This window comes from Pogona vitticeps, chromosome 13 (genome assembly GCF_051106095.1).
Source record: "Pogona vitticeps strain Pit_001003342236 chromosome 13, PviZW2.1, whole genome shotgun sequence".
Lineage (NCBI taxonomy): Eukaryota > Metazoa > Chordata > Lepidosauria > Squamata > Agamidae > Pogona > Pogona vitticeps.
The window spans coordinates 15,749,268-15,771,858 of NC_135795.1; the positions used below are offsets into that span (position 1 = coordinate 15,749,268).

Below are 22,591 nucleotides of genomic sequence, written 5' to 3' on the forward strand. Positions count from 1 at the left end.
GGTTAGGGTGTTGGAGAAGATCAGATCTGCTGAGGACTAGGAGCTTGAAACGTGGTGAGAAAGTAAAGGCAGAGGCTTCAGAAATGGGGAACAAAGCTGCTTCTTTTTTGGTGCTGAGCAGCCCCAGCCGCAAAGGAACGCAACCCCTCTTTTGGCTAACCCTTTTCTGCCTTTCTCTCGGTGTCTCCTCCTCTTTTCTCGTCCAGCGCGCCCTGTACCAGTCCTCCCACGTGGATGAAAACGACGTCCAGACGATCTCGCACAAATGTTTGGTGGTTGACCTCGAACAATATGAACAGATGCTGAAAACCAAGAAATACCACGACAGTGAAGACCTATACTACCTAGCAGGGACCTATGAGCCCACCACAGGCATGATCTTCAATACGGACGGGGTACCGGTCATCTGTTAACAGCATCTGGAAAAGAGAAACGGAGAAGGTCTACCCAGCCTTCTGAAGCATACAGGTTCACCCGCATGCCGCCTCTCCAGGGCGGAGGAAGCAGTAGAGAGGAATGAGATGAAATGAAAGTATGTGCCTGTTTTTAACGACAGCATGATTGTTTAATGCTCAGTCACACCGTTATATGAGAAAAGCAGAGGTCCTTTCTGTATACACACACTCTTCCCTCCTCCTTTTATTTTTTGCCAAGGGAGTTCCTAAAATCCAAGTCAGAGTGATGGATCCGGCGGCTTATCTCTTCCAGGAGAAGGGAATCGTTCAAAAACAACTCGGAGATTACAAGGCGTGGGCAGCCAAGCTTGTTTTCTGCCCCCCACCCACAAACTGGTACCAGTTTGGGGTTCGGTGTCCCATCGCCCAAAGAATGCTGAACGGCAGGCGCGTCGTCGTCCCCATCCCATTTCGGGTCAAGCTTTTCATAGGATTTGTCAGGACACCAACGTTTTCTGGATTCAGTGTTTCTTGAATCTTTAGGGTTACTCAGGAATCCTTCTCTGCCAAGCGCAATCTTTGCCTGTAGAAGAATACGAGATTCGGGGAGACTCGGAGCGATCCAGTGTCCAAGGTTTGTCCGCTGCCCGGCCTCCGAGACCTGCTCCCTGAGGTGAGGAGACACATCGCTGAGAAGTTCTCCCCTCCGACCAAGAACTGCTCAACCCACACCCCTTTTCAGGTTGCCAAGAGCTTGAACGGAAGGACGAGAGCGATCGGACACTGAACTGCACCCAATATCGACGCCTCATTTTGCCGTCCTCCTCCCGAAACCTTCGAGGTTGTGAGGAAAGTTGCTTTTCATTCTCCGCAAGGTGGGGTGGAACACAAACTTTTCCTTCTTCACATATGTTGAATGTAAGTGACTAACGTCCTGCTTAGAAGCTGGAGAGATTTTTTTTTGTCCCATCGGCTCATTCCCTACATATCCGACATGGTTCAGGGGAAGAGGAAACATCTTTGGGAAGGAGGTTGTTGGTTATTTGCTGCTCCCACTTCAGGAACTCAAGAAACACTTTATTTAAAAAAAATGCCTGGACCCCATTTTTACCCCCTTTAGAAGATTCCTGGATATTCAGAAAGGATGAAATACCGAAATGCATTTCACACGCCCTTCTTCCTCACCAGGTCCACTTTTAAACAGATGAAGAACACATTTGCAGAAACTTGGGGTTTCCCCCCCCCCCCATGGGGACTTTAGACTGCGGGCGAGGAAGCCCGCATGACACTTGATGAAACACTAGCATGGCGGTCACTGATCGGCTGCTTCCCGCTTTCCACGACACTTTATCCTCCGCTCGTCCGTAGCGTTCCTCATGACTGCCGGGGGCCGATTGCTCCGGACGTGGCCCTCGTGGCGCCGGGCGGAAGCCCAAATCTGAACACGCCTGACCAGAAATGGAGGTTGCGTTGGAGTGGGGAGAATGTTGGGTGTTTGCGGGATGGGGTTGAGGCAGAGCAAGGCAACAAGGAGGAGGAGACTAAGAAGATTCTGTATTTTGCACTTAACCAACGAACTCATACACTACAAAGGCACGACAACAGGATTGTTACCATTCCAGCACTACCACGAGGGGAACCTTTACTTACATGGACAGATTTGATGATCTGCTGTGGTTCTAAGAGTACTAGGAACGGACAGCTCAGGAGAAATGCCCCTCTCTCCCTTTTTACACCTTACTTTTCAAGAATCGTAGTGGTGCTGCTTTATACTGCCTGCCTTCTCTAACCCCAGATCACCTTTTCTGAAGCTTTTGATGGATACCATTTGTTTTAATCTTTCCACCCACCACACACCCCTAACTCTGGGGCAACAACTCTGTACAGTTTTCACGTACCGAAAGACTAGTTTAGTCTTTCCCTCTCCCTGCCCCCCACACCTCTGTATTATAATCTTCTTTAAGGAAAAAAAAAAACAGAAAACACACACACACAAACAAAAACAAAGGAAAAAGGAAAGGACATGGAAGAGGAAAAAAAAGAAAAGCAGAACAGATTCAAACTTTTTAATTATAAATATAAAATATAAATATATAAATATATATATAAATATATAAACTTTTTTTTAAAGAAAAAAAACTGTGAAAAAAATTATGAAATTATAAAAGCAAACACAGTCTGACATTTAGACTCTTTTATTTTTTATTTTTCTGTGTTGGATTGTGAGGACTGTAAAGCAGAGAAGCCAGGGGAACCGGAGAATGCCCGAGCGTTGCTTGCATACCAACGGTGTACTCGACTTAGAGAAGCAGCCGGAGGGAACAAATGTTTAAAAAAGATACAGCGAGAAAGAGAGAGAGAGAAAGAGAGAGAGAGAGAAAGAGAGGGGAAAAAAATTATGTGAATGTTAAATAGAAAGCACTTAACTGCCCATTGCCTTCTATGGAACACAAGGATATTTGCAGACAATCGAGAGGAGAGGAGCCAGGTTTTGTGTCCCTGTTCCCCAACCCGCTGTCGTTATGTTCTTTTTTTTTTATTTTAATGTTTTCAATTCCTTCCCCCCCTTTTTTGCATTCTGTTTGTTGCCGAATTATGTGTGATCCTTTTTCATAAAAAAAATGGATTGAAAAACAAACAGCCTGAACTCTGCCTTTCTTTGTCTTATTTTTTTTTTTCGACCATTAAGTCTGGCTTGCCCACCCTTGTGGTCTCAATGTACAACCTGCAAGTTTTCCTGAGAGGGTATAGCTGGTCCCCCCAAACCCTGAAGTTTCCAAGGAGGCAGTTCTAAACTGATACTAGCTCCTTCCTCCCTTCCCCCTTTCCTTCCTTCCTTCCTTCCTTCCTTCCTTCCTTCCTTCCTTCCTTCCTTTTCAAATAGTTTCAGCATCTTGGACAGCTACAGTAAAGTCCAGACAAAAACAGGATTCAGCTTTACTGAGGTTAGAGTTGCCAACTTCCTTCCTTCCTTCCTTTGTACATTCGTACATTGAGTCCAGAGGCCGAGCTGAGACTTCATCTGGTTTCAAGTCCTGCTACCACCTATGATATCTTGTGTGGTCCAGTTGGAACTGTCTTAGGGCTACCCTAGTAGGGCTTTCAAGGTAAGTGTAATATTTAAGGAGTGGTTTTACAATTTCATACCCCCAGTGAGCTTCCATGGCTGAGCAGGGATTTGAACGCAGTCCTCCTGATTTTTAGTCTGTCTAGAACTCAGTTTGGTGTAGTGGATAGAGTGACAGGCTAGGGCTCAGGAGCCCTGGGTTCAAGTCTGTTCTCATCCAAAGAAATTCACTGGGTGTGGGTGGGGGGGGGGCACTGGTAAAACCATTCCTTAGATGTTGAAAGAGATTGCGGTGCTGCAAAACTCAGAATGATTTAAATCAAGGGTAGGAACAAAAAGGCAAAAAGATGGGCTATGAAAATACTGTACCAGCAGATTAACATTTCGCTGTACAGTACTTTAATTATTACTGAGAGCTAAGCAAGGGAGCCTTGCTACAGATTGGGAAATTCCTGAAAATGGGCATGGCATCGGGAACCCCTGAGCGAGTCAAATTCTGCCCTGGCTTTACGTTCCTCACCCCTGATCTGAACCCCTTGCATAGCCCAGCCTCCAACATTCATCAAACCCTATGCATTTTATATGCTGGCACTATTTTCAGCCATAGTTACTTCTCAGAAATATGGGATCTGGGGAAATGACATGCAGATTTGCATCACAAGGGCTGTCGTCTGCTTGGAAAGAGCGTGTTGCGTGAGGGCCTTGCAGTGAAAGGGTTGGTCTGAAGATCACACGCCCTTTCCCCAGGAAGAAAGCCAAACTAGTGTTTAAGAAAAAGAAATCCATCAAGTCGTTCTGTTTCTTCCCACCGCACATGGGCCTGTGTACAGAAGAGGTGGGTGATGCCCCTGCTAGCTCTTAAAAGGGTGTTTTGTAGAGGCGATCAAGGATGGACCAGTCATGGTGGGACAGGGAATAGCACTGGACACGTGCACAGCAAGTGGACTGGTGGTGCTCAGTGATCTCGTGTGGTCTGGGATGCCTTCAAGGGGGGGGGATGCTCCATGCTAAATTATTAGAAGCCATGTTGCAGGTGCTGAAAAGAAATGCATAGTGCAGAATTTGGGAGGTGGTTGTGATCGTGGTTGATCCTGTGAGAAGGAAAGAGGGAAAATTGATACTTGGCAGACGGGTGGCGGTGGGAAGCGATGGGCCAGTTATAGAGCAACCCACTGGAACGTGTACACCAAAAAAATGGGCGGCAGAGGTTGCGGGAAGGTGTGGTTCAATGGGGGTCTATGGCAGAGCCTAGCCTTTGGTGTTTCCTATTTAGTTATGGTTTTCACACGGGGGGTTCAGCCAGACACACCGTCTGAAAGCCTGCTGCAGAGTTCCTCCCAACGACCTACAGTTTGGAAGCAAACAGTCGTAAGTTAAGAAACCACCACAGACGTTCTCTATTACAGATAGAGTTGTACAAATTGGTGTGTGACAGACAATGGCTATGAGGCTATCTTAATGGACCACAATGTTTCTCTAAAGGTTATATTGTTTGTGCTACTGAGGAACAGGATTTTGGTCTTGGTGTCCTAGCAGGATCAACTGTTGTTGTTTTTTAATTAAGCTGTTACAGGACCTCTTCTCTCCGTTGGGATTCCTAAATCTTTTTATCTAGTGTGTTGTAAAGAGGACAGAAAAAAACCTGGAGTTTGATGAACAGAAGAATCTAGTGGCGAGGGGTTAAGCAGCCCTTTTCCCCCACCCACCACTTTCCCCTCCAAATTGCCTCCATGCACAAACACACCCACATCATTGGATATACTAGCTTGGATTGATGCTCCAGCTTTGAATTATGAACTGTTGCCCTCGGTGTGAAAGGTTTGGTGCATTAATTATGCCACATGCAAGTTATAACCTGGGTCACCTTCGGCGGGTTCTCTTTAGCTGTGCCACAGCTTGGAAGAAGTTGTGAGGTTTTTTTTAAAAGTAGATTGCAATGCACAGAATCCCCAAAGCCAGCATTCTAGGACTTTGTAGTCCAAAGAAATAATTTTATCATGCTCTGGACTATAGCACGTATAAATGGCCAAAGAGAGACGAGGGGTAGTGGTCGGGTGGGGAGAGAATAAATGTATGTCTAAGCTCTCTATCATCACTTAGCTCCATCATCACAAGAAAACTAGCAGGCCAGGGTGCAGATGGGACCTCCCCGTTTCTGAGAAGCAAGCTTTCCACGCACCCAGAAGCAGGGCTGATTTTAAGCCGAGGGACATTTGGAGGAGAAAAATAAAAATCTTAGCCTGAAACTTGGAACGGTGGAATCGAGGCAAATCTGAATCATGTCATCGGCTCTTCCACTCATTCCGGAATGCAAAACGGATTCACCTCTGTTTTAATTTTAATTCAGCAACTCTCAGATGTGATGAAATGTGGCGCGGAAGCGACGAGACCAATCAAGCCAAGAGCAGCTTCAGGGGAAATGACATTTTATTAACAAAGCTGTTTGAGTGCATCCAGTCTCACCTCAAAGATCCCCGTCAAAACCTCTTTAAAACCCAGAGGAAATTCTAAGAAAAAGAGCCACCTTCGGGATTAAAGCTTCTAGGGTGCCTGTTTCCATGGCCCTTTCCAACAAACAAACACTATACAGTCTATATGTAAAAGCCAGCTGGCCTGATGCTGTGTTTTGTGATAGCTGCCCCAGGGCAGAAGGAGATGATGGCGGTGGTGGTGAATTCACACCATCATGGTTGGTGGGGGGGCAAGAGTGTTAACATTTTGTGGGTTCCCCCACCCAATGACAACATGAGGTGGTCAAAAAACCCCAAAAAAGACCCAAAGCACAGCAACAGCAACGCTGGCTGTGGGACAAGGGGCTGCCTCAAGATGGCTGCCTCAAGATGGCAGACGTGCGTGCCAGTAAAGACAATAATGCTGGGATATACTATGGCAGTATGGGGTCGACCGTTGGATCTGGCCCATGGAAAGGAATCGTGGGAAATGAGATCCTACACAAGCCCAGCGGGCCTGAACAGGCGCGTCCCACCAGAACGAGAGTTATAAAGGCGAACCTCCTTTGTGGATTTAGTGTCCTTTGTGATAACTGAGCAGGGAAGCGGGTGAGGTGGGGGATTTTTTTTGTGTGTGTTTTTTTGGGATTTTCCACCCAAATGTCTCTGGGACAAGGTTGCTCCTGGTGGAGGGTTCGTTCCCCGGGGCCCTCTCACTCCAGCTCGTCCGACAGACTGGACACCATCCGTGGGAGGTGGGGGGTGGATGCCTCGTTCAGTAGCCGGCTGTGATAGTACCGTTGTAGGTCTCCGTGTGGAAGCAGGTGCTGTGGGAGGTCCTGGTGAGGCTGTAGGCGAAATAGGCCACGGCAGAGCCCAGAGTGAGCCCCGTCATGTAGGACACGGTCATGGTGTTCCCTGGGAAAACAGAGGAGGAGACAGATAGTCCATTCATGGGTAAATCTTATTGTCATCATCTTAGAGCTGGAAGGGACCCTACGGATCATCCAGTCCAGCCCCTGCCAAGGAGGCCCAGTAGGGGAATCGGACTCCCAACCCAAGCCTTAAGCCACTGAGCCATCCAGCAGTTTGCTCTCTTGAGTCTCGAGTCTTAGCTGTACAACAGCATCACTATTAACACTATTAAGACCTTTGCATCACACAGCTCTTCCTGACTACATCACCCACAGTCCTTCTTCCATTGACCGTGCTCGGTTTTTAATTCAATTCAATCTTAAATGAATTTGTAGAAATGTGCAACAAAAAGTGAATATTAAATGATTTCAAAAGTTTTAAACAGACGGCTGCAGGGCTATCCAGCTGTCATGGACACCTTAGCGATGAGTTTTCTACACGGCAGAAGGCCAGACTAGATGATCTCTTGGCTTTCCTGTGGCTACTTGGTCAACCTCTTTCCATGCCGTGCGAGTGCCTTCTTTTGGGTGGCCCTCGCCCATGGGACGATCTGCTTACCCGCCAGTTCTCGCTGCTCAGGGCTCACTTTGCCCGCTGCCAAGATCATGGGGACGCTGCCGAAGTAACCGTTGGTGATGCCCATGAGGAGGGAAAAGACGCAAGGCCAGGCTGGGTGGCTGAAGGTGGGCTTCCCGTTGGGGTAGACGCACATGATGAACAGGGGAATGAAAACCACTCTCAGGCAAGAATAGATTAGAAGGTGGGTCCCCCTCCAGTCATAAGGCAAGGCAGCCAAGATCTGTTGAGAGAGAGAGAGAGAGAATAGGGTATCATTATTGCACAGAACCAGTTTTGTGCTTAGGGTCTTCAATCCAGTGGCACTGGCGGCTCCAACTTCAGGTCCTACTCTACTCTTTGTAGGAGTCATCCAAGGGTGCTCAACCCAGTTTGACAGCAGAGGTCAGCACCTTGGAGAGCTCCTCAGAAGCGGAAACTAAAACTTGGCATGGATTCCCGGCACTCCTGAACCTGGAGTCATTACCAGCCCTTCCTGCTTCAACCATATGAATGTAGAACAGGACCCGGGCAGAATCTGTCTCTCCTGGGGTCCCATTTGGACCTTCTTGCCTAGCTCACCCTCTGCCTGCACTGGTATTATTTCGTGGTTCCTAAAGGATGCTGGGTCTCTTCCCAGTGATAAAACGTTACTTCTTTTGAGGCTTAGTAAGAGCTCCCAACTGAAATAAGCCGATGTTTTTGGTTCTGCCCAACAGTGAGATTGAGCCCCGAGTGTTAAGTCTGACACCAAATCCAGCCCCTGGGTGAGAGGAGCTTCTTTGATAGAAGAGACCTGGATCTACTCTGTTGGAAAATGGAACAAAACTAGGGGGAAATTGTTCCATTTGGCTTATTTGATAGAGCTCTGATAATTCTTGGTGCTGATTTCTGTATTGCTATTCCTGGGATTCGGTAGGCTTCATCCCCTATACTCGATGGGAGGATCTCCTGTAGGGTTTATGGTGTTTCAGGATTATAAAGTTAAGCCCACTCATTTTCCTAACAAGAAAGTAACGTCTTTCTTATGGGAGAAACCTGACATCTGACGGAGTTGGACGCTTTTCCTACCTTGCCCACAAAGTCCGAAAGGTTGAAGATGGCCATGATAAGAATGGGGAGCCACTCCCCGAGGGTGCAGTTCCGGATCTCTGATTCCAGTCCAGGAAAGAGGCACAGTGTGATGAAGTAGCTCACCGCGATGGACAGCATATAGGCCCAGATCACTCGGGAGACGATGTAGCGATGCAGCATCATATCTGTACAGTGATGAGGAGGGGAGTCAATTATCTAAGCCCTAATTCTAGAGGTACCCTATGGGTTCAAAACCACAGGCGCATTGCGATTCTCCTACTGGCATAGCAGTGGTGAGAAATGTTAGCTTATGACCAGTTAATGAGAAAGGGGTGGACTGTCTGAGGAGCTTGTAGCTATTCTCCTCTGTGAATCTCTGTACTTCTACTGCACTGCAAAATGAGAATTTGAGCAGGAATTAAAAACTCTGCCACACACCCTTGGTCTACAAAATCATTGGACTTTTCTCCTTCCAGATGTTGTGTGGGCTGTAACACCCATCAGACTTGGCCAGCATTGCCCTAGCCAATGCTGAGCATCATGGGAATTGTAGTCCAGAACCAGTTGCCCATCTCAGGTCTACGACAATGAGAACCACCCACTCACTTCACAGGGGTGTCGTAACCCAACATGTGAAGACTACAAACTTGACATCGCCCAGGATGAATTTTCCAAGCTGTGTCTTCTCTTGCTGCTACCTCGGAAGCCGGGCCAGCTGCGCTTGATTTGGGGCCGTGGGACATCGAAGCGCATGTAGGTCCCGCTGCCGGCCAGTTCGCCTTCCTGCCCAAAAGCGTTGGGAGGGGATCCTTCCTGCCCGTGGGTCCGATTCTCCTGGGGGAGAAGGAAAGATGGAACCCACATCAGCCATCCACCTTGGTAGAATCACAACACAGACAGAACCGTCCGTCCGTCCGTCCATCCGTCCATCCGTCTGTCCGTCCATCCATCCATCCATCCATCCATCCATCCCTCCATCCATCCAAAGAAGGGCTGGCCACATTGCTCGACACCAGCCAAAAGCAAAAAAACAGAAGACAATGGACTGTGAATTCTCTGAAGTGGGACTGGATACTTGCCAAGCCCCTTTCACCTCGTCTTTTATCCTCTTTTTAAAATCTTGGTGGTCCTGGATCCCTGAAAGGGATCGCTTCTTGTGGGATTTTTTTTTTTTTTTTGACACAGCTTAGATTGCATTGCCAGCACGGACCAGCAGAGAGCACCCATTCCCTCCCCAAACAAGGACTTGCAGACAGTATTCGCTGGCTCGTCTCAACTAGAGTAGACCCATTGAGTCAATAGGATGCACAAAAGTGTTGATTTACCCTTCGGAATGAACAGAAGTGCAGAGCTGGAAGGGACTCTGTGGATCATCAAGTCCAGCCCCTGACGAGAAGGCACGGTGGGGAACTGAACCTCCCAACCTCTGGCTCCACAGCCAGATGCCCCTAAACCACTGTGCTATCCAGCAGTTCATGGACTCTTGAATTGTGTCTGTTCTTACTTTGATGAACAATTGGACACAGGTCATCATAATTCACCTTTGCTTCCAAAACCCCCAAACCCACAAGATTGGAATGTTCTCCATGAGCTGTCTGACATTTTTGTTCTTATTCTCTGGCTTTTTAAAAAAGTATTCAAACATTAAAACAAAGCATTATATATCTCTTGCTGCTGCCCATCAGCCACCAAAGCTGGCTGGCTTTGGACCCCTGAAAGCCCACTTACGAATTGGATGTCCTCTGCGGTGACGTCGTGATGAACCCGATACCCGGTCCCGTGGTCCAGGCTCCCTTTGAAATCGGGGGCCCCATCCCGAGAGCGAGCCGTGTAATACTTCACAAAGTGGGTCCGCTTCACCAGCAGGTGGAGGACAAAGCAGGTGAGTTCCAGGCTGATGGAGATGAAGAAAAAGATGATGGTGTTTTCCTTCTCATCCGACAGCAGGAGTTTGGTGAAGATACGGCTCAGAGAGATGATGACGCCGGCCGTGCCTGGAAGCAAAAGCAGAAGAGGAGAGATTGAAAAGGAGCTGCCTGACCTCCTGGCCATCATCTGCTGTACAATGAGGGGAGTGGGTACCTCTCAGTCATCATCGGCCCTATGAGGAAAGACTGAAAGAACTAAGCATGTATCGCTCTCAGAAATACTGAGAGGAAATAGGATGGCACTTTTCAAATACTTGCAAGGTAGTCATATAATGGCTGATGGCCAGATTCCAAAGGATCTCCTGTATGGAGAATGAGTGCAGGGAAATCGCCCCAGAGGGAGACCACAGGTGCGATACAAGGAGATCTGCAAGCGGGATCTGAAGGCCTTAGGAATAGACCTCAACAGATGGGAAACCTTGACGTCTGAGCGTTCAGCCTGGAGGCAGGCAAGGCATCACGGCCTCTCCCAATTTGAAGAGACCCTTGTCCAGCAGGCCGAGGCAAAGAGGCAGTTCTGAAACAAGCAAAATTAGGGAGCTGGACAGGGGACAGATTGTATTTGTCTTCAGTGTGGAAGGGATGGTCACTCTCGAATTGGCCTTCTCAGCCACACTAGATGCTGTTTCAAGACCTCCATACAGAGCACGTTACCATAGTCTCTCGAGACTGAAGGATGCCTAATCTAATCTGAGTCATACAGAGGAAGGACAGGATCTGTTCTCCGTCATCCCTAAATGCAGGACATGCAACAATGGGCTCAAGCTATAGGAAGCCAGATTAAGGTTGAAGATCAGGAAAAACTTCCGAACTGTTAGAGCAGTACGACAATGGAACCAAGGACCTCAAGAGGTGGCGAGCGCTCCAACGCTGGAGGCATTCAAAAGAAAATTGGGCAACCCTTTGTCAGATTGGCTTTGATTTTGATTCCTGCCTTGAGCAGGGGATCGGACGCGATGGCCTTATAGGCCCCTTACAACTCAATTATTCTATGATTTTATGGTTAGATTTCTATGAATCTCAGAATTTTCCTTCCCGTCCTCACTTTATTTTGGGATGTGAGCCTCTGTTTGTCCTTCTGGTACGGAGATGTCTATTTAAAATAAAAAGCACAGCTTAGAAATGACACGGTAACTTTAGAGGGGTGACTTTGGCATCAACAGAGGGACAAGCCAAATGTGGCATTGAAAGAATGAACATTTTGAAAATAACCTTTTAATCCAAAGTGATTTCCTAGGTTTTTGGAACTGTGGGTGCAGAAGCACCATATCCCACATTCCTAATCCATAATATCCCAATCCGTAAACCAAATTCTTTTTAAAAGAATTGAATTAATGTTTTGTCCCCCGCCTGCTTCCAGCACTAGGCCAACCAAACAGGTAAGAGAAGATGCCCATTTGATGGGCCAACTCTGACGGCCAGGCTGTGTATTCAAGGGCACATCCCAGCTGTCATCTCATAGCTTGACATGCACAGAGAACAAATCCACCAGCTTGGTACCATCTGCCCTCGATATTCTGTTTAAGTGCTATGGAAACCGAAAACTCTCGTCGGATCCAATGGCTGTTGACTCCAATTACGAGAAAGGCAACCTATATTAGGGGAAGCCAAAATAACAGAAGATTCACCATATCTTCCATCTCAGGTGTTGAAAAGCTGAGCCAGGACGCTCCTGGATACAGAGAAGGCTTCATGTGTTATTATTATTTTTTTTTTTGCCCTTGGGCATGGCAATTAACTTATGTAATTTGAGTGGGTAATGGTCAACAGGAAGTGTTTCTCACTGTCCCGACACACAAGGTTGTTTCCCAGTCAGTTCTGCAGCTCTCCTTCAAGTCATGTTTGGGCAAATAATTCATCATCCTCTTAGAACTGCAGAGCTGGAAGGGACCCAATGGATGATGGAGGCACCACGGGGGAATCAAACCCCCGACCAGCCAGAGACCTAAACCACGGAGCTAAGTATGAAAATGGATGATTATGATGGATGAGATCAGTAATAGTTCTCCTGGCACAGCATGAATTTTTGGTGAGCTGAGCCAACAGGCAGTTTGGTAGTAACTAATTACAGGTAACATAGTTACAGTTGTAGTGTTTATCTAAGTTACACTCCAAAGTAACTTAATAAGCCATTACAAAATTACTTCTGAGTAACATTTTCTAATTAATTTTAAAAGTTTCTTTTAAAGGACAGTTTGAGATATCTTTTAGGGGGAATTCAAGTTTTATACCCTTCTCTTCCCAAATCTAAGTGGCAGGCAAAATATTGCTGCGTTTCACCTCTCAGTCACCCCCCCAAGTGCATTGTCAGAGTTGCTCACTAGAGGGAACCAGACAGTATTTCCTGTGATTTGTTAGCACACAATCTGTTTCCTATCAAATTCAATTTATGTACCATATTTACACCGATTTGTACATTTGCAAAATTGCTGTGCTGGAAAACCCAATGATGGGAATAATGTTTTTCTTTTCATGGTGATATGTATGAAATTCATTGCCATTATAGATGCTAACGAGATGATTAAACCTCTTGAGTTTCACATAGCTAGTTTTAGTGGTTGTATACCAGGGAACTTTAAAATTTGCCATTAAAAATGTAATAGGCTAAAGCAGTTCACTTTGATTTGGGCCACAGATCCATACTGATTTGTAAGTTTGTCTCACCTTGCCCGGTAACTGGAGCTGACCGCCTGGCATAAAACTGCACCTTCTACAAATTAATTGGAATCAAACCAATTCAGTTCAGAATTCAAGGTTTGTCTGAATCTGGTGAACATGACAAATTCCTTTTTTAAAAAAGAAGTGGCTTCTAAGCTTTGGGGCATACTCACTCTCGCCAGTCATCACGCCCTGAGTATAGCGCTTCGGCAACATCCCGGTGTAGCCGTAGAAACTGGATTGCTGCACTTCAAAGGGGAGACAGAAATATAAAAGCAAGACAAGCCAGTTATTACGCCAGAAACAGCTAGATTCCACATTAAACTATGACAGGGCGAGCATCCTAAGGACCAGTCATAAGCTAATTTGAAAACTTCCCAAAAAGTTTCCTCTGTGACGATTAGATAGTCTCAGCACATAATGGATTCCTCCTTCTAATAACAGGTTGTCTATAATGGTCCTTGGGAGAGAAGTCTCTGTTCCCAGCAAAGGTGAATCTTCCCATCTAGAGTGACTGTGCACTCATTCCCACACATACCTGTGCAACCAAAAGCCACCACGCCCACCGCAATGAGGTTGATGGCGTAAGCTTGCCGCCGGGTGAAAAGGTCTAACCAGACGTCACAGATGCTGACGAAAAGAAGCGGGCCGAGAGCAAAGAGGTACCCTGGGTTTAAGGAGGGACAAGAGAGAAAATGAATGAGTTGTGTGTTTTATGAACCACAGGGTTCTGCTAGCATTGGATACAGCCCCAAGTGTCAAAAGAACTTCAACATCCCATATACTTATCATGATCTGCTCTTGCGTTTCATTTTATGACTAATAGCAATTGGAGCAGCTGTAACAAAGCAGATGTTCATCTCCCCTACTCTGCCCTAAGGCTCACACTTGGGTGGTCTTGGATTATACATCCATCTCTGTCTGCTCTGCCTTACAGGGCTGTTGTGAGACAAACAGAGAGATGCACTACCTAGAGTAAGGGAGGGTATAAATGGAATAAACAAACAAACAAGAATAGGCACGTGCGAATAGGTGGTGTGAGGGGAGCAGGGGGGTCCTTGGGCTTACCCACGGTGATTCTGGTGTGGAGGCTCAGCATTTCTACCAGGGCGTTGTTCAGGATGACAGCTACCAATGCTACCAAGATGTAGGTAAGGCTCATATCAAAGACGATAGAGGTTCCTGCAGGAAAACAGCAACGATGAGAATGAGGCTAGAGATAGACAGATCGGGAATATGATGATGGAGGTGTTGCATGCCCTGTATTTCTTTCGTTTACCAGCTATCTCCAGTCAAATCAATTATGAAGGATTAAAAAAAAAAAACAATATGCAAAGCCTGTTCACCAGAACAAGGGCTGCCAGGTAATCTGTTGCAGACAACTGGTCATTACAATAGGAAATTCCTTAACTGTAGAAAGCATAGGACTGCCCCAGTGAAAGCTCTTCTCACTTCCCCTCTTTGGCAAATTACCATTAGACTAGACTGTATTAGCCTTTTCAGCCGACGCAACACACCCCCGGCTGGTGTTCAACTTAGCACTTTTAAGCCCCTCCCACCAGAGCATCAATGGCCTTAAAAATGCTCCACTTTGATTCACCTATGCTTTTTGATTTTTTTTTTTTTAAAAAATCTATTTCTGTATCTCTGTGTGCGTGTAATGTCTAACTGTAATATGGTGGATAAGTGGCACCAAAACAATGCAATCCAGCTGAAATTGACCTCTCTGGTGTTTCAAAGAACATTGAGCAAACTTACCCGGGTACTTGTGATGAAGATAATCCACATCTGTGATGAAGCTGTTGTAAGGCAAGAGAAAGCCGACTCCTGCTAGCAGCATAGCAAAATAAATGCCGTGGTAGCGATCCTGGGGTTTGGGGTCTTCACAGACTGCAGGCCGAAAGAAAGAGGAAGAAGCAGGTTTACAATTAAAAGGACTGGATAGGATGACCCTGCAGGTGTTGATATAGCATTCTTTTATGACAGACCAAGAATTTCCTGTTGTCATTATTATACAAGTGTTTAAATTTAAAGCCAATGACGAGTAAGATCTCCTTTACTCGGAACTGGCTTAATATTTATAAGGTGTATTTCAATGAGTAGTAGAAAAGGCTTGTCAACATCCTAATAATTCTCTCTTGGTTTGTAATGGTGGCACACAAGCATTGATGGTGCTACACACCAGGAATTGCAGCCTGGTTAGGGTAAAGTTCACCTAGCTGTAGAATCAAGGTTGGGAGTTCGAATCCTCACTGTGCATTTTAGGAGAGAAGCTGGCCAGTAGCACCAGGAATGTGTGTGGCATGCTTTGCCACATGCATCTCTTCCAGGAAACTACACAGTGGCCCCAGAGCAGGACCAGAAGGAGAGACTGGTAAGCCACTTCTGAGTGCTGAATATCTGACAGGGTTGCCATGAGTCAGGATCAACCTGATGGCATGCTATTAAAATCATAGGCTAAAGTTGCAATGGACATGCACTGATCTCTTTTGTGATCAGTTGTAGGCAGCTATCTTTTATATTATTTATTTATTTATTTATTTATTTATTTATTTATTTATTTATTTATTTATTTATTTATTTATTTATTCATTCATTCATTCATTCATTCATTCATTCATTCATTCATTCATTCATTCATTAGACTTATATGCTGCCCATCGAGACATTGTCTACTCTGGGTGGCTCACAATAGATAAAATAACAACAATTGACATATAAATACAATTTCACAACAATTTAACAATGAACAGACATGCAAGATGGGGAATCAAAGATAAATTAAGTGGTGCCCGGAGGGAAGGCCTGCCTAAAAAGCCAGGTTTTAAGTTGGTTTTTGAAAATGCCCAGCGAGGGAGCCAAACGGATCTCGGAGGGGAGATTGTTCCAAATTCTGGTCTGCTATCTTGCAGCGAAGCCGTCTGACCTAACAGAGCTGACATGCGCCTGCCAAAAAATCTACAAAACATCACAGCACATCAAAATATCAAGTGAGAGACAGAGGTTTCAAACTTTGTTTTGGGTGGGATTTTTTTTTTAAATTACTAGAACACAGAACTGCTTCAATTCCTCGTTGATAATAATAATCCTAATGCTGCAGAGCTGGAATGGATCCTGAGAATCGTCAAGCGCAGCTCCGATCAAGGAGCCCCAGTGGGGGAATCGAACTCCAACCCCTGGCCCTAAACCACTGGGCTATGCGCTCATATATATTGCAACCCTATGAGACTTGCTGCGGTGAATGACACGTGAAAAATAAGATTTTCTGAAATAGCAGCCAAATAGGTGATTTGGGCTCTTTGGTTCACAAAGTGCTGTAGTGTTTTGTAAGCAGTATAGGCTAAGGGTCTCAATTGAAATTCGAAGCTGAAATTCCAAGGGAAATGACAATCCATCCATAATACAGCCCAACCTCACGAAGCAAGCGAGCCCACGTTGCAGAACAACATAATTACAAATTCTACCAGTGTCTCTGTTTGAAGGAAAACAAGGCCATGCCAGGCCTGGTAATTGGGCTGCCCGGCACTTATCAAGGCACAAGTATTCCCAGACATTACAAAGACCGAGAGTAACTTGGTTCCCCCATAAGGAAGCAGGGGTTTTCAGGCATTATCAGGACATCCAAGGTTAAGATGAACACTTGCCAAAAACCCTCTTGTCCTTGTCAGAAAAGAGAGACTGTCTCAACACACTGAGATGCCTCATCAAAAAATCTTGTTCCCTGCTTTGAGACTCCTCGTGTCAGCACGAAGGTGAAAAGAGCAGTGCATTTCTTTTAAAACGGCAGGAAGCATTTTTTGAAAAAAGATGGTCACAAAGAATGGCTTTGCATTAGCAATCTCGGCATTCTTTTGTGCAAACCTTGATGTTTTTAAAAGGGGTGGGGAATCACTTCCATGCATTTGGGGGGGATTAGTCCCAAAATGGAAAAAAAAAGGGAGAGAAACTTTCGCAGTCTTGTCCAGTGGGGAGAAAGGTTTTGAAAAATTTAATTCTCACTCGCAAGTACAAATTAAGCCAAGATGCACACCCCTAGTTGGAAGCCTCATTAGGGGTTGTATTATTTGCAGGCATCAGCAGGAGTAACAGGGCTATTTCACACTTAGAAAACACAAATATTTTAGGCAGCACTAGCAGAACCACAGAAACCCTGTATTTATTACACTGTGGCTGAAATCCTGTTGTGCTGCTGAGCAAAACGCGTAACTTTGGGAGGCCAATTGTTTCAAGTTAAGAAATCTCCATAGACATTGTCTGTTGCCTGCTGAGTGGCGCAACTCAACTTGCAACAGATAATATGTGCAGATGCATTTCTTCATCTGAGGCAGTTTGCCTTCAAAGACTGCACCTTCTGCTTAGCAGTGCGACAGGATTTCAGCCACAGCTAGTCACAATTTGGTCTCCTGGAGGCATAAATTTCAGCACCATGGATAGCTCCTGCAGGTTTAAGGCTAAAACCAGTAGCACAGGGGTCTCGAACTCAATTTACCTGGGGGCCACTGGAGGCAGAGTCTGGGTGAGGCTGGGCCGCCTCAGATTTTCCACCAAGGGGAGCAAGAGCCCAAGGAGTTTCCTTAGCCAGTAGAGAGGCGGGCTGGCTGGCAGGCTGCAATTCCAGATGGGGGGTGCAAGACGCGCTATCTTGGGAGAGAGCTGGCGAGCAAGGTGAGGCTTTTTTTTACTCTTGACAGCAGAGGGCATGCGGGCGCTTTGGGGGGCATGCAAGGCGGGAGCCACAAATTATCATCCGGCGGGCCGCAAATGGCCCCCGGGCCGCATGTTTGAGACCCCTGCGTAGCAGATTCGTTGCCCTCAAGGGCCTGCATCCAGACCCTTTTGATGCAATCATCTAAAACTCCCACTCTAGGTTTTCCTGGTCCTTACTCAAGCTGTCTCCCATCTCTGCAACTTCGCAGAAAAAAAAGCCATTGCTAGGAAGGAACCCACTGATGATCTAACAAAGGTCTAGCAAAAGGTTTTAAATGGTTTAACTGCAGTCTTGCTCCCACTCTGCTCAACGGAGTGAACAAGTATGTGTTGCAAGTGCATGCAGCCAGGATTAGAGCCTTCACGAGGGCAATAGAGCCATAGCAGGCACCATGAAAGCAGAGTTGCTGGTTTCTTAACAGAGCTTGGAACGGCTCACTGGTTTGCCCGAGAAGTCTCAGAATCCCCTGGCATAGGACACATGTGAGCGTTGTAGTTCCAGAAAGGACCTTCCCTGATGCTAGGATGGGACTAGGGGATGCTAAGGAGCAGCTTATGGCTGCTTTCTGATTATAGCTTGCAAAGAGGTGATTTAACCGCCCGTTTAAAGACTTAATTTTTAAAAAGCTGGCATTCGTGTTCACAAATGGAAGGTTGAGGAGGGCCTGGAGGGCCAGCGCATGGCATATAATAAATACCAGCCTGATTAAATTCCCTCCTGCAAATTGCAGGCTTTTAGTGGATACCCAGGAGGTACTTAAATACCAGGTCTTCGCTGGGCAACACAGAAGCCAAACAACATGATGCAGAGGAAGGAAAAGCCAACTGGCACACGGAGGGGCCGCGGGGCAGAGCGGCTGGGCAGAGGCCTCATTGAAAGCATGCCAATAAGGGTTTTGTTTTTGTTTTGTTTTTTGCCTTTGGTAAAGGCGGCTCTGCAGATACTGTCATCCAGTGGGAAGATGGCCATGCCAGGCTGAAGCCTTAGGTAGCGCCACTGGTTTGTCGTCATAATATCTATAATTGCTGTTCCAAAGCTATATGCTTGACCAAGCTGTAGAACCCCTGGTCCTACTAACAAATCATAGGAGCCAAATCTAGTAAGGCATAGATCTGTAAGGAGTTGCACCGTATTGGGCTTCATCTTGGTTTTCATTTCCCGACCGCACGCCAAAGAACAGACCAACTCAGCGATCTCTTTGGAAACAGAGGGACAAAAGAGATGTAACTATTGTCATGGAGGAACATCTGACCTAAAAGATGGTTCTCTAGAATGAACAGTATACTAGTTGTAATGTATATCATGGCTGATGTTTTTGGATGGCTGGGGAGCAGCAATTCTTCTGCCCTTAAGAGTAAAACAGACTGCATAACGCATGGATTTATATATTTTGGTAAAAGTATTTTCACTGGTTTCCTGGTGGTTGTTTTTCATGGTGGTAATAGTGGTAATGGAATGTCCAGGAGCAGAAAATGACCCTTCCATATTTTAGCTGGGCAAGATGCCTTTAAAACACTAACCAGTCCAAACAGGAAAGGAACCCCAACAGTTCTGTGACTTCAGAGAGCCACTGTGGTGTGTAGAGGATAGATTGTTGGATTAGGAGGATACAGGAGCCCTGAGTTCAAATCCCTGCTCAGCCATGGACACTCCTTGGGTGGGGAGCATGGTGGACTTGGTCCCGAGCAGCTCACATACCTCCAAAAACTCTGTTAGGGTCATTGAAAATCAGACACAATTTTGTGACACATCACAACCACAAGAGATCTAAACCAGAAGACAGACATGAGATACCTAATCTGGGCAGGGCAGGCTCCTTCTTTTCCTCAGTCAAAACCACCAAGAAAGATAATAGTTCCATTATCAGAATGGTTGATAATCCCATTAATTAATTAAAGGATACAAAAGAAAAGTGTGCTGCTTATATACTGCCCCATGGCATTTATAACAATCTCTGGGCAGTTCACAAATTACCAGTTACCAGTTCAAGTTTATTCTATTAGCTAAAAGCCATCACAATTGTTTAAAATACAGATATGGTCAATTAAAATCATGATAAAAACCACAGACAAATAAAATAATAAGAGACCCCTCATATCTGAGAATCTCCCACACAATTGAGCGCAATGGCTTTCAAAACATTAGCCCGAATGTTTCTGGCCGCTTTTGCGAATAGCGCTGTTCTATACGTAACATATGGGTCACAGTCCAAGAGTAACCTGACCACCTTTATCTGAGGGGTTTCCTCCTGTAGAGCAGCCAAAATGTTACCCAGGAGCTTTTCTCGGGGGTTCTGATATAGCTGACAATAGAATAGATGATGGAGAACATCCTCTATCTCACCTGCTCCACAGATGCACATCCTTAGATGTTTAGGGACATTCATGTACCTGCCATCTAAGACAGCGGTTGGCATGGTTTGGAAGCGGAGTTCTGTGAAAGCAGTTCTCAAGGGGGCAAAAGTAAGTGCATCTAGGTATTGCGCCCTTGAGTGGTTTGTTTTCAACAGACGGTACCAGTGGGAGAAACCTGAAGAGTGGATTAAGGCCAGGTTCACAAATTAATTATGCAGGCTACAGTTTGTGCCCCTGCTTCAGTGAGTTAGGTACACAATTTAGCAACCTCAGAAGGTTGGGTTAATGTTGAGCCATGTACCTCAGCCTATCAGGGTCGAACTCGTAAGCAGAGTCTTGACTGCAGTACTGCAATTTAACCACTGCGCCATGAGGCTCCTTAACAAATCAACTTCCAGTTAAGGATGTAGGGAATTGACCTAGGTTTATTTATTTTTTTTTTTTGCAATTGTTATGAAAACCCAGCATCCCATCTTGACTTCTTGACTTCTGCAACCCGCTGGTGGGGCGTGTATCATGGGTTGAGAGCCAATGTTCCAAAGTAACTTAGTAGCCATCCCTAAAAACAACAATACAGTGGTGTCTTGCTTAACGAGCGCACCGTTTAATGACGAATCTGCATAGCGACGCATTTTTTGCGATCGCTAATGCGATCACATTGTGATGTTTTAGATAGGGAAAACATCGCATTGCGATGATCGGTAAGCGTTTCGCTTACCGATCTTCACATTGCGATGTTTTACAAACAGCTGATTGGCAGTTCCAAAATGGCCACCGGGTCAACAAAATGGCTGCCTGAAGCATTTTCGTGCCCTGCCCTCGCTTACCGGGCGGCAAAAATGGCAGCCAGTTGGAGGATTCCCTGCATAGTGGTGAGTTTTTCCCCAATAGGAATGCATTAAACAGAGTTTAATGTGTTCCTATGGGTTCCCCCCCCCGCATAGTGAGGAATCCGGATAGTGACGTTAATCCTGGAACAGATTAACGTCGCTATGCGGGGCACCACTGTATTTGTGAGACATCCATGGAGACATCTCTAAGCCCCAGTTCCGGAACCCTCACCTGGCTCCATGAAGGTGAGAACTCCTTTGGCTTGGCACCCCTTAGCCTGCAGCTCCTCTTCTTCCAGTTGGTAGCTGTCAAAGCTGAAACTCATCACGACGTTCCCTTCAGGAGTCACCACGGGGCTGATGTCCTTGAAGTGGTCTCCCCCAACCGAGCCCATGGCTGTTGACCTAGTGGGATGAAAGAAAGCATCATGACCCCAGTGAATATCCCACCAAACTCTCCTGAGTAATGGTTCCATCCCTCTTCCATATCTAATTTCTCAGTAATCTCTCCATTAAAGAACCTGTGTCCCACCACGAGAGAAATGAAAAAGCCCACTGTTCCCAAGAAGGACATCTTTACATTTGATGATGTTTTGTTCTCAGCTAGAATCTTATTAGTTAAGTACACTGGTGTAATTCCAATGACTTAAATCTCAGTGGAGAATAGTTAAGAAGTCGATGCTTGCATTCCCTACGGCGTGCTTAGTCTCATGACTGGTGTATGGCCAGGAATGCAAGCATCAACAGCTTTGCTACAAGAAGCAGTTCACCACTGCATTTCATGCTGCTTAATTTATGCTGGCATATGTACGTACTAAGATTCTGGCCACTCTATCTGACATTTGCAGTAAGTTCACGGATGGGGAACCAGGAGAAACATGCAGCATCCAAAGTTACCACTAGCATGCTTAAAAGGCACAGAAATGGGTTCATGGCAGGTATGGTAGGAGAATACATATAGGAATGTTATGAAAAAGTTAATTTTTAACAATGTTCTTGAAAACCATGTTTCCTATCTGAATTAGGTTCCACTAGTATTATATGTACTATTGGCTGGGATTCACTGATTTTGAGAATAGAGGTATTTGACAAATAAAACAAGCAAGCCATCCTTGTTATGTCACAGATGCTAATGATGGAAACCAGGTCCATGTTCCTTTTTTTTAACTACAACTCCCAGAATTCCCCAGCTGGTAGTAGCTGAAAGAATGAACTCTTGTGAACTCTTTATATATTCCTGGTATGTAAAGGGCAGGCTTCAAAAGAGCATATTGCTCGTAGCAGGCTTCAGATGGTTTGTCTGCTGGTAGACAATGGCAGTGACTCATGCAACAGCCGTTATTCCACGGCAGACAATGGGAGATATTTTAGGTGCATGCCATTGTCTCTGGGCTTGCATATGTACAACAGGAGGATTTTTCAAAAGCACATTTTAAAAAAGTGGATAGGGTGCTAGGCTAGGGCTGAAGAAACCCGGGTTCAAATCCTGACTAAGCCATAGAAACTCACTGGGTTGGTTGTACTCGTTCAATCAGTTCTTGATCATCTCACATATCTTTAAAAATATGAATGTCACCATCAAACAGATCCGCCTTGTTGGTGCTTAACAACAAAGGAGCAAATAGTGACTCCAGAGTGACAGTACATAATACAGAAA

General features: G+C 45.8%; 2 protein-coding genes across 2 annotated transcripts in view; one reads left to right on the forward strand and one right to left on the reverse strand.

The window, feature by feature from the left end:
- TNRC18 (trinucleotide repeat containing 18) overlaps positions 1-2,388 on the forward strand; it is a 91,937-nt gene extending 89,549 nt beyond the window's left edge. The window contains 1 exon segment of the mRNA XM_078381265.1: positions 207-2,388. Coding sequence (XP_078237391.1) covers positions 207-413 — 207 coding nt within the window. The 3' untranslated portion in view covers positions 414-2,388.
- Positions 2,389-5,871: 3,483 nt separating this feature from the next.
- Positions 5,872-22,591, reverse strand: part of SLC29A4 (solute carrier family 29 member 4) — a 24,739-nt gene continuing 8,019 nt past the window's right edge. The window contains exons 2-11 of the mRNA XM_072982409.2: positions 21,167-21,339; positions 14,801-14,932; positions 14,111-14,224; positions 13,581-13,709; positions 13,216-13,290; positions 10,185-10,450; positions 9,155-9,290; positions 8,454-8,641; positions 7,386-7,626; positions 5,872-6,830 (exon numbers count right to left, since the gene is read on the reverse strand). Of these exons, the coding sequence (XP_072838510.1) occupies positions 6,688-6,830; positions 7,386-7,626; positions 8,454-8,641; positions 9,155-9,290; positions 10,185-10,450; positions 13,216-13,290; positions 13,581-13,709; positions 14,111-14,224; positions 14,801-14,932; positions 21,167-21,329 (1,587 nt within the window). The 5' untranslated portion in view covers positions 21,330-21,339 and the 3' untranslated portion in view covers positions 5,872-6,687. The remainder of the gene's footprint in view (positions 6,831-7,385; positions 7,627-8,453; positions 8,642-9,154; positions 9,291-10,184; positions 10,451-13,215; positions 13,291-13,580; positions 13,710-14,110; positions 14,225-14,800; positions 14,933-21,166; positions 21,340-22,591) is intronic.